This window comes from Rhinolophus hipposideros (genome assembly GCF_964194185.1).
Source record: "Rhinolophus hipposideros genome assembly, chromosome: 14".
NCBI lineage: Eukaryota > Metazoa > Chordata > Mammalia > Chiroptera > Rhinolophidae > Rhinolophus > Rhinolophus hipposideros.
In genome coordinates this window covers 20418189-20433940 of record NC_138060.1, presented here as the reverse complement: position 1 = coordinate 20433940, position 15752 = coordinate 20418189, and the positions used below count along the sequence as shown (strand labels likewise).

General features: G+C 61.5%; 2 protein-coding genes across 2 annotated transcripts in view; one reads left to right on the top strand and one right to left on the bottom strand.

The window, feature by feature from the left end:
- Positions 1–7361, top strand: part of STAB1 (stabilin 1) — a 27289-nt gene extending 19928 nt beyond the window's left edge. Inside the window, exons 44-69 of the mRNA XM_081072783.1 lie at positions 122–196; positions 402–524; positions 1070–1117; positions 1332–1409; positions 1520–1666; positions 2121–2261; positions 2362–2421; positions 2827–3003; positions 3086–3172; positions 3272–3421; positions 3514–3570; positions 3660–3843; positions 4239–4388; positions 4472–4576; positions 4726–4833; positions 4917–5110; positions 5205–5349; positions 5441–5574; positions 5663–5828; positions 5911–6020; positions 6103–6222; positions 6318–6467; positions 6546–6650; positions 6738–6884; positions 6966–7082; positions 7158–7361. Of these exons, the coding sequence (XP_080928909.1) occupies positions 122–196; positions 402–524; positions 1070–1117; positions 1332–1409; positions 1520–1666; positions 2121–2261; positions 2362–2421; positions 2827–3003; positions 3086–3172; positions 3272–3421; positions 3514–3570; positions 3660–3843; positions 4239–4388; positions 4472–4576; positions 4726–4833; positions 4917–5110; positions 5205–5349; positions 5441–5574; positions 5663–5828; positions 5911–6020; positions 6103–6222; positions 6318–6467; positions 6546–6650; positions 6738–6884; positions 6966–7082; positions 7158–7214 (3135 nt within the window). The 3' untranslated portion in view covers positions 7215–7361. The remainder of the gene's footprint in view (positions 1–121; positions 197–401; positions 525–1069; positions 1118–1331; positions 1410–1519; positions 1667–2120; positions 2262–2361; positions 2422–2826; positions 3004–3085; positions 3173–3271; positions 3422–3513; positions 3571–3659; positions 3844–4238; positions 4389–4471; positions 4577–4725; positions 4834–4916; positions 5111–5204; positions 5350–5440; positions 5575–5662; positions 5829–5910; positions 6021–6102; positions 6223–6317; positions 6468–6545; positions 6651–6737; positions 6885–6965; positions 7083–7157) is intronic.
- On the bottom strand, positions 7226–15752 carry NT5DC2 (5'-nucleotidase domain containing 2). Its single transcript, XM_081072782.1, has 14 exons — positions 15453–15752; positions 11883–12067; positions 11691–11765; positions 11374–11429; positions 11141–11234; positions 10795–10923; positions 10652–10712; positions 10473–10575; positions 10258–10359; positions 9974–10055; positions 8049–8135; positions 7820–7960; positions 7675–7739; positions 7226–7598 (listed from the first exon to the last, which is right to left on the bottom strand). Exons 1-14 carry the CDS (start codon positions 15682–15684, stop codon positions 7337–7339), a joined length of 1674 nt encoding a protein of 557 aa, XP_080928908.1. The 5' UTR covers positions 15685–15752; the 3' UTR covers positions 7226–7336.

Sequence of the window (15752 nt, the reverse complement as noted above, 5' to 3'; positions counted from 1 at the left end):
TTTCCCCATAGGGAGGCGCCCCTCACCCACCAAGGCTATGCCTGGGAGGGTTGCTCCTTCTGTCCAGGGCACTGGCCCGCTCCTGGGTCTCAGCAGCCCCACTCATCAGGATTTGGGACAGGTCTCCTGCAGCTGCCGCGAGGGTTACAGTGGAGACGGCATCCGGATCTGCGAGCTCCTGGACCCCTGCTCCCAGGTAAGGCCCACAGCCCCACCTCATTTCACAGGGGGAGGGCACTGAGGCTGGAAGCAGCCCTCCCCACGAGCTCAAGTCTGACTGATCAGTAGGAAACAGGGCTTTGGGGGATGGACAGGGACGTTCATGGCCCCTTCCTCAGGGCTGGGTGGGGCAGACAGACCCTGGGAGCCACTGATGTCTCTCTCTCCTGTCCCTGCCTCAGAATAACGGAGGCTGCAGCCCCTATGCTGTGTGCAAAAGCTCAGGGGATGGCCAGAGGACATGCACCTGTGACACAGCCCACACCGTGGGTGACGGTTTCACCTGCCGTGCCCGAGTCAGCCTGGTAATGATGCCCAAGTCGGATCCCTCACCCAAGGCAACCCTTAGGCCTGATATTAATTGAGATTCCAGATTTGATCCTGATTCTGGCCTTGAGCCTGAGCCATGACACCACCTGGGCCTGGCCCAGCTTTGATCCAGGAAACCAGGGTTTCCAGGTGGTTATTCCCGCCGTTCTCAGGAATTTTTTTCGCTTTCCCGTTCCCGAATCCCAAGACATAAACTATTTTCTGTTCTCCACGATGAATCGTTTCCACAAAGTGACAGCCGATACTGCCAACCATCTGGGTTCAAGAAGCCGAGTATCCTGATTTCCCGACCAACTTTTCTTGGGATTCGGGAACGGAAAAGCGAAAAAATTTCCTGAGAACAGGCGGGAATTTCCGCCTGGAAACCCTACATGAAACTAATTCTGATCCTAGCTCAGATGCCCCTGGCTTTCCTTTCCTCATCTCTGCCTTGGTCAGGCCTTGGGCTGCAGGTGCTGGGATAGGGACCAGGCCCTGAGTGGGGGCCACCCAAAATCTGAGCTGACCCTCGCCCCCCCAGGAGCTCCTTCGGGACAAGCACGCCTCATTCTTCAGCCTCCACCTCCTGGTGAGTGAGCAACCGGCCTTCACTTCCTGAGTCCAGCCTGGCCTCTCTGCCCTGCAGGTCCCAGCTGCCTCTGGGCCTTGATATTCTCATTTGGTCAAGGGGTTGGCTAGTCTGGTCTCTCAGAGTCCAAGTCTTCCCCTGAAAGATCCGTGGAAGCCCAGAGTTGCTCCCAGATTGCCCCTCTTCCACTCAAGCGGTCCCCTTTTTCCTCCAGAAATACAATGAGCTCAAGGGCAACGGGCCTTTCACAATTTTTGTGCCGCACGCAGATCTGATGACCAACCTGTCACAGGTAACGCAGCGCGCAGGAGAAAGGCTGGAGAGGGATGCGCACAACAGGGTTGGGGGGTGGGCAGAAACAGCAGTCAGGGCCACCCTCTACGCTCGCGATTTCCACTCCAGGACGAGCTGGCCCGGATTGGAGCCCATCGCGAGCTGGTGTTCCGCTACCACGTGGTCGGGTGCCGGCAGCTGCGGAGCCAGGATCTGCTGGAGGAGGGCTACGTCACCGCGCTCTCAGGGCACCCACTGCGCTTCAGCGAGAGGGAGGTGAGCCCGGGCCCCACTCCCGTCACCAGCGGCCCACAGACCCAAGACTCGGCGGTTTTCAATCCCCAGCTCCTGTGCCCTGCGCTCTGTCCCCGCGAGTTTAAGACCCTCTCACTTCCCCTGGGCCAGGGAGGGCTTCAGGGAAACAGAGTTGAGTCCTGCCCTGACCCCGCCCACTACCACGAGCTGTTCCCGGGCTCAGGACTTCTGAGCCTGGCCTTTTCCGGGTGTCCTGCTTCCCACTCCCACCTGGGCCCGCTGCTGTTTCCCTGGGAGGGAGGTGAGAGTCGCTGTCTTGACCCCGCCTACCTTCTGCCTAAGACTTGCTCGCCCCAGCCCATGCCCCGCCCCCTGTGCCCATGCCCCGCCCCCTGTGCCCATGCCCCGCCCCCTGTGCCCATGCCCCGCCCCCTGTGCCCATGTCCCGCCCCCTGTGCCCATGCCCCGCCCCCAGGGCAGCATATATCTCAATGACTTCGCTCGCGTGGTGAGCAGCGACCACCAGGCAGTGAACGGCATCCTGCATTTCATCGACCGTGTCTTGCTGCCGCCGGAGGCACTCCACTGGGAGCCCGACGCTGCCCCGATCCCGCGGGTATGCCCTGGGCATGAGCCTGGGAGCTGGGAGGCAGGTGGCTGGGGCTTGGGACCCTCCCTCCCTGCCTGACCTCCGTCTCACCAGTGCCTTTCCCTAGAGAAATGTCACCGCTGCCGCAGATAGCTTCGGTTACAAGATTTTCAGCAGCCTTGTGAAGGTACTGCTCCTGTGTGTGGGCCTGTCAGTGTGTGACCATGTACGTGTGTTTATGGGTGACCGTCAGTGTGTGCGGCTGAGTGTGCTCATCTGCCTGTGCACACCCACCTGAGTGCAGACCTATCCTTCGTGTGAGTGTGCACAGGCCGTCTGTGTGTGTGCATGAGCTCCCCAGTGAGCACAAGGGCGTGCTATGATGCCCAGGTACTTGACAGCAGTCAAGGGGTGTGCAGGTTTGTCCCTGCATGTCCACCTGCAGTGGCCACGCTGGAGGATGGCTGGTGGGAAGGCTGCCTGGGTCCCTGTAGCCCCTTGCTGGGCTCTGCGGTCCAGCCGCCTATCTCTGCCCACTAGTCTCTCAGTTGGCTGTGACTGCAGCCCCTCTTTTTCTCCCCCACACCCCCAGGTGGCTGGTCTCCTGCCCCTGTTTCGAGATGTGTCCCATAGGCCCTTCACAATGCTGTGGCCAACAGACTCTGCCCTGCAAGCCCTGCCACCCGATCGCCAGGCCTGGCTGTACCATGAGGACCACCGTGACAAGCTGGCAGCCATTCTGCGGGGCCACGTGATCCGCAACATCGAGGTGGGTGCACCCCAGACCTTGGGCCCCGCTGCCTGCCACCCAGCCCTCCTGCCCAGCTCCAACCATGGCTCCCTCTGCTCAGGCCTTGGCATCTGACCTGCCCAACCTGGGCCCACTCCGCACCATGCATGGAACCCCTATCTCCTTTTCCTGCAGCCGTGCCCGGCCGGTGAGTCTGGGGAGAAGGCTTGAATAAGGGAAAGAGGAAGGGGCTTGGCTGCAGTACAACTGTGACCCCCCATGTACCCCATATCCTTCCCGCCTGCAGGGTGAGCTCATGGTGGGTGAAGATGATGCCCGCATTGTGCAGCGGCACCTGCCCTTTGAGGGTGGCGTGGCCTACGGCATCGACCAGCTGCTGGAACCACCTGGCCTTGGTGCCCGCTGTGACCGCTTTGAGACTCGGCCACTGTGGCTGGTGAGGGAGGCCTGAGGTCGACGGGTAGGGCCCAAGCGCACCTGTACTGTCCACCCACCTGATCTTTCTGTGTTGGCCTCCATTCCTTTCAGAAGATTTGCAGCATCTGTGGGCGGGAACCGCCCTGTCCTGAGGGCTCACGGGAGCAGGTAAGGGGCTGGGAGCTGGGGGCGGGTTTGCGCAGGGCCCAGGCACCACCAAGCTCAGGCTGTTTGCAGCCTGACTCTTCTTGGCCCAGGGCAGCCCCCAGGCCTGCTGGCGCTACTACTCAAAGTTCTGGACTTCACCTCCACTGCGCTCCTTGGCACTGCGCAGCATTTGGGGCCAGCCTCAAGGTCTGGGCAGGGGCTGCCACCGCAACTGTGTCACCACCACCTGGAAGCCCAGCTGCTGCCCTGGTCACTATGGCAGTGAGTGCCGAGGTGAGTGTCCTGAGGTTGCAGACGCTGCTGACTGACTCCTCTGGCCTCCGGGATAACCAAGGGTACTGCTCTGGCTATTGTTTGAGGGGTGTTGGGGTGGTCGGGGGCTGGGTGAGTGGATTTTACCAGGAGAGAATGCTCTAAGGCAGGGTGGGTGTCTAGATGGTGCAGGTCCTGGTGGCGTGTGCTGGGGGAGGGAGCAGTCTGGGTGTTCTCCAGAGCATAAGGGCCTGGAGGGTTCTCAGCAGTGTGGCGACTTGCTGGGCTTGCTGCTTTTGGAAGAGCCTGGGCAGACACTGGGTGAAGGATGGACGGTGAGGCTGGGCTGGCGGTAACTGTGGGCAGTGTTCTGAGAGCCCCTGGCTCCCCCTCACTTCTCCCACCCCATCCTCTAGCTTGCCCTGGGGGTGCCAGCCACCCTTGTAGTGACCATGGTGTGTGCATGGACGGCATGAGCGGCAGCGGGCAGTGTAGGTGTCATTCGGGGTTTGCTGGAACAGCATGTGAACTCTGTGCCCCGGGGGCCTTTGGGCCTCATTGCCAAGGTAGGCTGTCCTGTCCTGCGCTGCCCTGACCGGATGCCCTCGGCCCCTGCGCCACTCCATCCTCCTCCTGTCCCTTTCCCCAGCCTGCCGCTGCACCTCTCATGGCCACTGTGATGAGGGCCTTGGGGGCTCGGGCTCCTGCTTCTGTGACGAGGGCTGGACCGGGCTGCGTTGTGAGGCACAGCTGGGTGAGTGGTCCTCATGCACACCTTGCACTCACCAGTGCATTCTCCAACTGCACACTCAGGTGGAGGCACTGAGATGGGGGGGGGGCACCTGGGGACATCCAGGAGGGCAGCTACTAACCTGGATGTGTGGGGTGGGCCCTGGGGGACAGAGCTGCAGTCTGCGTGTGCCCCACCCTGTGCACCCCAGGCAGTGTGCCGCACGGGCAACAGCTGCGAGTGTAACCTGGGCTATGAAGGGGACGGCCGCACATGCACAGGTGAGCAGGTGGCTGGGGACGTGAGGTGGGCGGCCACGCTCCTCTCCTGCCACCTTGTCCACCCATTCTCTCCCTGCCCCCAGTGGCCGACCTGTGCAAGGATGGGCGTGGTGGTTGTAGTGAGCATGCCAACTGCAGCCAGGTAGGCACAGAGGTCAACTGCACCTGCCTGCCAGACTACGAGGGTGATGGCTGGAGCTGCCGGGCCCGCAACCCCTGTGAAGACGGTCACCGTGGCGGCTGCAGCGAGCATGCTGACTGCCTGAGCACTGGCCCGGTGAGCAGGAGGGGTGCCAAGCAGCAGGGTGGAGAGGCCGCGCAGAGTGGGTCCCCCAGTCCCTGAAGGGCAGCCACCTGATCCCCCACCCTAGAACACGAGACGTTGTGTGTGCCATGCTGGCTATGTGGGTGATGGCCTGCAATGTCTGGAGGAGCCCGAGCCCCCCGTGGACCGCTGCCTGGCCCAGCCCCCGCCCTGTCACGTGGATGCTGTGTGCACCGACCTGCACTTCCAAGGTGCGCTTCCCTGCCCGCTCCTAGCGCCCTGACCTCGGCTCCGTGTCTCGCTCCGTGTCTCGGGCTGACCGCACACCCCTCCCTTCTGCAGAGAAACGCGCTGGTGTCTTCCACCTTCAGGCCACCAGTGGCCCTTATAGTCTGAATTTCTCAGAGGCTGAGGTGGCATGCGGGGCCCAAGGAGCTGTCCTTGCTTCTCTCCCTCAGCTCTCTGCTGCCCAGCAGGTACGTGGGGCCCAGGAGCATGCAGCCCAGCCTGTGGGGGCCCCTGGAGTTGGGGCTGGGGTCTCAGAATCCTCTCCTGCCCCTATAGCTGGGCTTCCACCTGTGCCTTGTGGGCTGGCTGGCCAACGGCTCGGCTGCCCACCCCGTCGTCTTCCCTTCGGCGGACTGTGGCGACGGTCAGGTGGGCGTAGTCAGCCTGGGCACCCGGGAGAACCTGTCGGAGCGCTGGGACGCCTACTGCTACCGTGTGCAAGGTGCAGCCACCCCCAGCATCCTTCTCTCCAGCTCTGCCCCACCTCACCCATCCCCTAACCTACTGAACTCCCCTTCCCACAGACGTGGCCTGCCGCTGCCGCGAAGGCTTTGTGGGCGATGGGACCAGCACGTGTAATGGGAAGCTGCTCGATGTATTGGCCGCCACTGCCAACTTCTCTACCTTCTACGGGGTGTGTAGGAGCCCAGGGGCTGTGGGGCAGCTGGGATCCTTGGGGAGGGGTCCTGTTCACAACAGTGTCCCCACCCTCCCAGATGCTGCTGGGATATGCCAATGCAACTCCTCGAGGTCTTGACTTCCTGGATTTCCTGGACAATGAACTCACCTACAAGACACTCTTTGTCCCTGTCAACGAAGGCTTTGTGGATAACATGGTAAGTAGCAGGGGGTCTGGGCAGAGCAGCGCCGGACCCTGCTCTCTCTGGCTGGCCCAGGGCAACAGGGTGAATGGCCTTCACTTTGCCCACAGACGCTGAGTGGCCCAGACCTGGAGCTACACGCCTCCAACACCACCCTCCTGAGCACCAACGTCAGCAAGGGCACCTTGCTCCCCTCCCACTCGGGCCTCAGCCTGGTCATTAGTGATGTGGGCCCTGGTAACAGTTCCTGGGCCCCTGGGGTAAGTCTAGCCACTGCCCCTCCCCTGCTGGCCCAGGCCCTCACTCACCCACTGGGCCTGACTCTGCTCCCCCCACAGGCCGCAGGAGCGGTTGTGGTTACTCATGTCATCGTGTGGGACATCATGGCATTCAACGGCATCATCCATGCTCTGGCCAGCCCCCTCCTGGCACCCCCACAGCCTGTGAGTTGGCGGGGGTGGGGAGCAGGTAGAGCTGCAAGGGGAGAGGGGACAGCTCTGGCCAGGTCCCTGATATTCTCCTGTTTGCAGCGGGCAGTGGTGGCACCTGAAGTCCCACACATGGCAGCAGGTGTGGGGGCTGTGGTGGCCGCTGCAGCATTGCTGGGCCTGGTGGCCGGAGCCATCTACCTCCGTGCTCGAGGCAAGGCCACAGGCTTTGGCTTCTCTGCCTTCCAGGTAGGGTTGGGGTGGGGGTAGGTGGGGGTTCGGGTCCACTGATCCTCCTGAAGGCCCCTCACCACTCACCTCTCTTCTCAGGCAGAAGATGACGCTGATGATGACTTCTCCCCGTGGCAGGAAGGGACCAGCCCAACCCTGGTCTCCGTCCCCAACCCCATCTTTGGCAGCCACGATGCCTTTTGTGAGCCCTTTGACGTGAGTGGGGCCGGGGAATGTGGAAGTGCGCCCAGGGTCCGGTTCTCGGCCCAGCTACACACGTCCTCCCCGCAGGACTCGCTCCTGGAGGAGGACTTTCCCGACACCCAGAGGATCCTCGCGGTCAAGTGACGCGGCTGGGAATGCAGCAGACACACGAGCAGGAAGGCGACCACTTTATTGCCTGTGTGGACGAGGCCCAGTGTGGGCGGGGCAGGAGGGGCTGGGAGCTGCTCCGGACAATAAAGTCGCCCTCAGCGGATGTGGGCCATGTCGCTGAGGAAGGGTGTCTTCATGCAGCCGGTGCAGAGCTGGTCCATCCACAGCGGGGCCTCGTGCTGCAGGGGCGTGCGGCGCGGGTAGAAGGTGAAGTCCACGCGGTAGTTGAGCAGGCAGCTGAGGGAGGCCATGTAGAGGTCGGAGAAGCGCACGAGGCGCCGAGAGAAGTAGGTGGGGTTGTGGAAGGTGCGGAAGATGCTTCCAAACTGAGCGTTGAACAGGGCCTTGGTAATGCACCTGGGGAGGGCGACACGGGCACTGGAAGGGCTGCGCAGGAGAGGCCGGGCCGGGTCCCCCAGCCCCCGCTGCTCACCTCAGCTCCTGCCGCTCCTTCATCCAGGCAGCCAGCACCTGCCGGGACTCCGCATCCTGGTAAGTCTGGGCGACACAAGGGGTGTGCTGGGTGTGTGCCCCAGTGGCAGCCCAGGCCCTCTCCTGGGACGCCCCCCGACACACACCTGCATACGCTCCAGCAGCCCCGTGAGTGCCTGCTGCCACGTCAGCGAGTGCATGTACTGCTCCGTGTTGATGATGCGGATTTCACGCTCCAGCTCGGGGATGATGGCACCTGTGCGCCAGCCGTGCCGCAGCATGAGGTCCTGGGGGCAGCGAGGACAGGGCTCAGCACCCACTTTAGGGCTCCCTCCCCTCCCTCCCCCTCCCCGTGACCCTGTCAGGTCCCCTCACCGCCAGGTCACTGTACAGGTGGTCTCCGAAGTAGAGCACACGGGGGCCACGCCATTCTGTCAGACGCAGGAAGTCAAACAGGTTTCCCTGGGGAAGGTGGGGGACACCGCTGAGCCCAGTGTGCTGAAGGGGCTCCTGGGGGGCTGCCAGAAACACGCCTGGCTCTCTACCCGTCCTCCAAATCCCCAAAGGTAGTGAGGCCCCTCCAGCCGGATGCTGGGCTGCCCTTTCCCATGGCCCTGTGTCCCTCTGGGCTCTGGCCCTCGCCAGCTCCCCCTCACACTCAGGAAGGGGGTCTGCCTGCTGCAGGACGGTCTCCTGGAGGCCTGGCACGGTGCCCCGTGCCTCTAGGGTCTCCCCACCCTGTGGCCTGACACTCACCCCAGGGTAGGGACTGAGTCGATTTTTTGTGGGAAACAAACTGCAGCAGTGACCTCACAGCCCTGGTGTCCTCCTGGGCTCCCCGGCCTGAGCCCAGAGGGACCCAGCAGACCAATGGCAGACCTGACTGTGAGGCCATCCTGTTCCAAAGCCGGAGAAAAGATGAAAACACTCAGCCAGGCTCAAACAACAGAGGAACTCACAGGGGAGCAGAAATGGGGGGGGGGGTACAGAGCAGGAAGTACAGTGGCTGTGGGGCAGGAGCCTACAACCCAGGTGAGAAGAATTGACACCCAGCAAAAAGCAGTTACTAGAGCAGTCTGTGCATGTGAGAGGCCCAGGAGGGCACAGCGGGCTGTAAAAGACATCGTTTTTAAAATAATCTCAAAAATGAGGAGCAGGGGAATCTCACTGAAGAGGAAGGTATGATGGGAGGAGTGGATGTGCCCTGAGTGAACCAACAGAAAAAATCTGGAGGCACAACAGGAGACAGAGAGAGGGAGTAAGGGAGAGGTGGAGAGAGCAAAGAAAGATGAGAAACAAGTAGGATCACACACTTCCCTCCCTCCCTCTGTCCCTCCCTCTTTCTTTCTCTCAGAACATCAGGCATAAAGAAAAATCTAAAAACTGCCAAAGAAAAAGTCACATGTTCCCTACAAAGGTGCGTGATCCTCCTCAAGCTCAGACGAAACGCCAAGACAAAGATCAGCACCCTCACAGCTGAGGGGAAGAGCCGGTGCCGCGAGGGCCATGGAGAGCTGGGGAACAGCAGGGTGGGAGGAGTGCATGCAGGCCAGGCCTCTGCGCTGGGTACCTCGAGGCTGCTCTCTGTGGATATGCCCCTGGCCCAACTGCTGGCTTCCTCCCTCCCCCAGCTCCTGGATCCCCTGCCTCCAAGAAGCCCAGCTCACCAGCTCAGCCAGGATTTCCACATTCCATCCAGGGCCGAATGCCTTAATCACCTCCTGCTCAGAGCCAACCCCCGCCCCAAACCGCATCAGGCCTCTTCTCATCTTCCTAGCCAGTCAGGAAAGGGGTTCTCCCTAGAGGCCTCCCCACCGGCCCAGCTCAGGGGCCTCCACCAGGCTTGTCTGGCTGCAGCAGTGCTCAGTCCCCAAGTAATAACAGTGTCATTTATTGGGCACTTAGTGAATGCCCAGCCAGTCTTAGGCCTTGACACCACAATTCGAATTGAGTATCACACCTCTTTTATAGATGAGGAAATTAAGGCACAGACAGGCCAAGGAATTCGGCCAGACTCCCTCGGCCATTGTGGCCGTCAATGGCCATCGAGGAGTGTCGGTAGAATTCAAATGCAGGCAACCTGACCCAGAGGCTAAGCCCTTGACACTGCCCAGGCCTGTCCCCTGAAAGTCATGCCCTGGTGCCCCTGACACAGGCCCACAGCGCGAGGGGACAGACCCACGGTAGATGTGTGGTGGCTGATCGGGGGCCTGGAGGCCGTGCCACTGCCCCCTCCACCTGGGGCTCTGCTTAGCCCTGCAGCCCCCCGCCAGGTGCTACTCCCTCCGAGATGGCCTCACCTGCCGATAGATCTTGCCCTTTTCCAGGCGGGTGATACGGTCCCACTGGAGCGAGCCCTTCTCATCAAGTTTTCTGAAAGGCCTAGGGTGGGTGGGTGGGGGCAGGTACAGGTTTGATTTCCAGTCTGTGTAGGACCACGAGCCAGGCACCGTCCCACTCTGCAAAGGCCCACCTGCTCGCGTGGGCCACACGTCAGCAAGGGGTGTCCCTACCCCAACCACACAGGGTGGTGAGCCAAGGCCAGTCCCCACTCCCTGGCCCATTGCCCCTGCCAGGCCCGTACTTGCGCGGGTCAGTGAAGAAGCTGGGCTTGTCCGCCTGGACGATGACCACATCGAAGAGTTGGCGCCAGTCGGGACCCACCATGTGGCGCATTCCCTTGTCCCTGGGCACAGGTAGCACAGGGGGCATGTGGTCTAAGGGGGGTTAGGGCCTGCCTGCTCCCACCCGGCCCCCACCTTGCTCCCTCCTCCCACCACAGAGTGGGACGGGGCTCACACAAAACTGAAAGGACTGTTGGTGATGAGGAACAGCTGCTTCCCATGGTCCACCAGGCGACTCAGGACGGCGAACGTCTCATCCCCTCTCAGGATGTACTTCTCTAAGAGGGAGATGGGAGGTGAGGGCCAAAGCAGCACCTGCCCAGGCACGCTGCAGCAGCTACTGTCCCCGCTTACCCATGTCCCGCTCGATCCACTGGTACATGAGGCCCTTCACGTGCACGTCTCGAATGGCATCCTGGGGGCAGTGGAGGCACAGTGATGGTGCAGTGGCTGGACTGCCCCTTCCCTGCCACCCTGAGCAGGCCCAGTATTCTCACCGTCACGTCCTTGTAGAGGTGCTCTTGGTCAAACTCCAGTCCATGGCCCAGGAAGTGATCCACCACACAGGAGAGCAGCGCCATCTCCGGCAGCGAGAAGATGTCCATGAACTGCTTGATGGAGGGACCCTGGGAAGGGGGCCGCGGCCTTAGCAACCCCTCCAGCCCCACAACCCCCCGCTCTGGGCACCAAGGCCCCCGAATCTGCCTTGGGACACTGGTGGAGGGGTACGGCCTGTGGGTCAGGGCTGGCCCCCCCCAGTGTGGGCACGGTCTCTCAGGGAGCCAGCGCCCACAGTGAGAGCACTGAGTGGGCTGCCCTGGGCAGCAGCAGACGAGCAAGTACCTTGCCATAGAAGCCGCTCATCTGGTACAGTGGGATGTGCTGGGTGCCCCCGTACAGGTCGATCACCTCCTCATCTGGCACAGGCTGCAGGCCCCTGGGGGGGGCACACAAGCATCATCAGAACCAAGTGGTCCTGAGCCCAGGCTGAAGCATAGGGTGGGGGACAGTGGGGTGAGGCAGGAGTGTGGACCGGGAGCGGTGGGCAGCATGGGGTCAGAGCAGTCAGCACTGACCTGTAGGCCGTCCCCAGTTGCACATAATGGAAGGCATCAATCTTCATCAGAAGGCTCTGGGGCACCAGGGGAGAGGGACGGGTGGCGAGGAAGGAGTTCCCCACTGGCCATGAGCCAGCCTCTTTGAGCCCCCAGGCGGAAGGCCCAGTTGGATGGTATCAAGAGGATCATGTACATGTCAAGAGGAAGCTACAGCTTTGAGGCCCAGGGGGAAGACGGACGACACCCCCCCAGGGGACTGGGAGGGGGCTAAGGAAGTGGCCTCGATGCACACCTAGTCAGGAGGGGCCAGGGAGAGTCAGTGGGCTATGACTCACCTTCTGAATGTCGTAGTGGAGGCCACGGATGGCAAAGCTGGGGTTGTAGTCGTACTTCCGAATACCCTCTGGGTACTGTCAGGGGAAAGCAGGCCAGGCCTGAGCCAGCGGGGCAGTGGCCTCGGGAGATCGGTTCGGCCACCTGCCAGGCCAGCCTCCGGGGCCTGGGACTGAGGGCCTGGCCAGCCTCACCTTGTAGTGCTCTATCAGGATGTCACGGGCAGCAGTGAAGATCTCTGGATGCAGTGAGTCTGCGTACTGAGCCAGCGTGTAGTCATAGTCGAAGCCATAGACCTCAACGTCATGGAGGCTGATCTCGTTGTTGGCGTAGATGGCTGCTGGGTTCAGGAGGCTGCAGACCTCGGGAGGCAGGAGATCTGGAGGGAGGAGACGCAAGTATGAGGAAGGTGCAAACGGTTACCGAGCACTTTGCAGGCACCCAGCCCTGGGAGGCTCAAACACCCCAGGATGGGCACTCTTAGCCCAATGCTGCGGGTAGTCAAACTCAGAGGCTCAGAGAGAAGTCACCTGCCCAGGATCACATGGTTGGGGCAAGGCAGAGCTGGCAATGGACCGAGCTCAGGCTGCAGCTCCTACCTGTGGGTCCTGGGTTACACTAGCACCTGCAGCCCACCCACTGCACCAAGCCGGAGCCTCCTCCAGGCCCCTGTAAGCCCCACTGCCCACACGGCTACGTGCCGACCCCTTCCACCCTGCCTGAAGCTGGGGTTGGGATTTAGGAACACTGTTGGGATGGGGGGTATTGGGTGGCCCCTCTGCTGCTCAGGCTCCCAGCTCTGAGCACCTGCCACAGCCTTTGGAGCAAGGCCTCTCTAATCGGATTTCAGCTGCCTGCCAGCCCACATAATGACATTTGCTGCCTCTAGCCAGGGAACATTGCTAATTACAACAGGCGAGACGTGTGATGTCGGGTTCTGGGCCATTAACCAGGCTGCTCCCCTGAGGATGTGGTCATAGCCACCCCAAACCCCTGGTTGCTCCAGAGGGGCTGAGTGGAACACTGTGTAGAGTGGGGTCCCAGGCTCATCTGCCTTGGTTTCCCCATCTGTACAGTTGGAGAGATGAATGGGGAAAGGGCATGGGCTTTGAAGTCAGAGACCAGACCAAGCCCTCCTTCTCGTGGCAAGAACCTCAGGAAAGTCACATCACTTTTGGACCTCAGCTTCCTTGTCTGTAATAGGGGAATAAAAATTGTACTTACAGAATTACTAAGAGGGTCATATGGAATGTGCTCTGTGCAGCATTCCCAATGTGGCAAATGTAGGAGTAAAAGAGCGATGAGCCTCTGGAGCCCACAATTTCCCTGTCCTGGATTTCCCTGCCTCACTCAAGGAGCCGGGGTTGTAGGGAGAGAGGGGAGCAGGCAGTACTAGGTGCACAGGGCACTGCCTTACAGGGGCTCCTTTTCTGAGACCTCTAGCCTGTGGCTGAAGCCCAAGCCTCTAGGGAATTCCTATCTCAGCCATAATAGTCATGATCTTTAAGCAGAAGCCCTTGTCCATGAAGCATGCCTGGCAGTTGCCTGTGTTCAGAGGCAGACACTCCCCGATGAGCTCCCAGGCTGCGAGCATTGGCCTTGGAAGCCCCTTTGGAACACAGGCTCCACCCCTACCCCCTTTCCTTTGGAGCCAAGTGCAGGGTGTGGGTGGGGGAACAGGTGTGGCTGGTTCCTCTGGCAGCCCCAGGCCAACCTAGGCCTGGCACAGAGCAGCCTCTTCCAAGATGACTCGTGGGTGCAGACAAAACTCTCCTCACTTGAACACATAGAAGAATCAGCTGATTTCAGCCTTCTAGACAGCTGCTTCTGAGAGGCCCCTCACCTGGTGTCAGTAGGACCCTGGGCCTTCCCTTCCCCATGATCCCGATTTCCTGGGTACCAAGTGTGACTCTGGGTACAATATCCAGCAGCTCCCAGGAGGGGAGGGGTGTGCTTGGCGGTGCAGACCCTGTTGGCACAGAGCTCTGGCTTTCGCCTCTGCCCTTGAGGATGTTCCCAGGGATGGACAATCCTCCCAGGAACAAAGCAGGATGGGGAAGCAGCCCACAGGGCCTGACCTCTTGACCCAATTTCTGGACTGAAAAAAACAATAGCTCTGGGGCACAAGGTCCCACTGTCTTCCACAGGGTTGTTGTGGTGCCCAGGGCCAGGTGAGGAGGTTATGCCCTTGCCTCTGAAGTTCACTGGTCTCACTGTGCAGCCCTCCACCCTCCATTTTCCTCAGCCCTCAGCCCCCAGGTTCCAAGGCCAACCCCTCCCCACAGCAGTCATCAGACTGATTTGTGAATGGCACCATGCCAGCTGCTGCTGGGTGCCCTTGCTAGGTGCCTTAGAGGCTCATCTTGTCCAATCTTCACTCCAGTCTTGGAAATGATGGCATCTTGCCCCTTTCACATCAAGAGGAGCTTGGGGGTCTCTGTGAAGATTTGAAGATCCCTGTAGGCCCTGAGACAAAGCTCATTAGACCTATGTTCCTCCCCTGACAACTATGAGGTAGGCTTCTCAAGCTGCTCTACAGAGGGTCTTCCCCAGGTCTAGAGCAAAGACATCTCCTTAAACAGCATCACAGGCCTGTCCCCTCTACTGAGGGTGGGGGACGGCATCCCAATGGAGGCCCATGGGCTTCAAAACCATCACTCCCTGGGGGCTTAACCATTCTGCCTTCAGCTTCTCAAGAGGTGAGTCCAGTTCACCCACCACTCCCAGGCCTCCACATAACTGGAGTGGCAGCCCCTGTTCAGTCAGCTGTTCTTCCAGACAGGGCCACTTTGTCTTATCAGACAATGAAAGCCCTGTCACCCCTAGGGGCTCTTCCGGCAGCTCCCTTGCCCCTTCTTGGCCTGGTTCTTTCCAAGTCATCACAGTCCTATGACAGAGACTCCAGGATTGTTTTACACCCTAAGACAACAGGGGTCTGAGAGAGTGAGGCTTCCTGGGCACCAGCCAGCGGGTCAGTGATAGGGCCACATCTGGCTGCTGCAGGAGCTGGGCCCCAGGGGACCCCTGAACAAGCATCCGTGCTCTCAGGTCCCTGGCCTCACCAGGGAGTCCCAGCCTTATCCCTCTGAGAGAAGGCTTCAGGCTTCCTCGGCCCATTTTGCAGAGGGAGGAAAGAGGCCACCGGAGGTTCAGTGCCCTGGCCAAGGACGCAGCAACCCTTCTGGATTGCAAGGGCCTGGGGCTACTCGGTCTCGTTTCTCCAACCAACGCTGAGCGCTCCAGGCCTCCAGGCCGTAATCTAGAGGGGTCTGAAAGTCTGTCTAGTCGGCGTCCGCTGAGGCCGGCCAGTCCCTAGGAGTCCGTTCCGGCCAGCACCGCCGGCTGGCTTTGTCTCCGGTAATCCGACCCTAACTAAGGGCCCCTAAGGGAACAAGGGGTTGGGGGCGCTTCAGCCGCGGCCTCCCGGCGGGTGGATCCCGAGTAAAGACCGCCGGGGCCCTGAATTCCGGCGGTGGCTTCAGGAACCCCGAGCTCCTGCAAATTGAGCCAGGGAACAAACCTCCTCCTCGCCCGCCTCCGGGCGTCGGGGCGTCCCTAGAGGCTCTCTGGACTATCGGCTGGAGCCTCTTCCGAAGAGCAGCCCGGCCTTCCGAGCCCCGGCGAGCCCCACAGGGGCGCTTCCCTTGAAGAGCGGCGCCCGGACGGCACGGGGGCGGTGCCCCGTGCTCGGTCCGTCCGTCCGCCGCCCGGGCGCGCGTCTACAGCCCCCTACACTGGCGCCCGTCCCACTCGGGCTCACCCACCGTGCACCAGTCTCCGCATATCCTGGTAACGAGCCCACAGGTGCGCGCTGAGCTCCGCGCCGCCGGCGGGCAACGGGACGGGCGCAGAGCGCGGAGCGCCCGGGCAGTGGGCGCCGGGACCCGGGGGGCCGCAGCCAGTGCAGGAGGGCGAGGACGAGGCGGCTCTCGGCCCGCCGTGGCCTCGGCACGGCAGCCAGAGCCGAGCGGCCGCCCGCAGCCCCGCACCCACCATGCCCGCTGCTCGCCGCCCGTGCAGCCCTCGGCCAGTCCGCCGCCCTCCGACTGCGGGCCCGCCACCGT

Coding starts and splice junctions, on each gene's coding strand:
- NT5DC2 (XM_081072782.1), bottom strand. CDS start 15,684: ATGGTGGGTGCGGGGCTGCGGGCGGCCGCTCGGCTCTGGCTGCCGTGC. Junction 10,924..11,140: donor TGAGCGGCTTCTATGGCAAG/GTACTTGCTCGT, acceptor CCCCCTTCCCAG/GGTCCCTCCATCAAGCAGTT. Junction 7,599..7,674: donor AAGGAGCGGCAGGAGCTGAG/GTGAGCAGCGGG, acceptor CGCCCTCCCCAG/GTGCATTACCAAGGCCCTGT.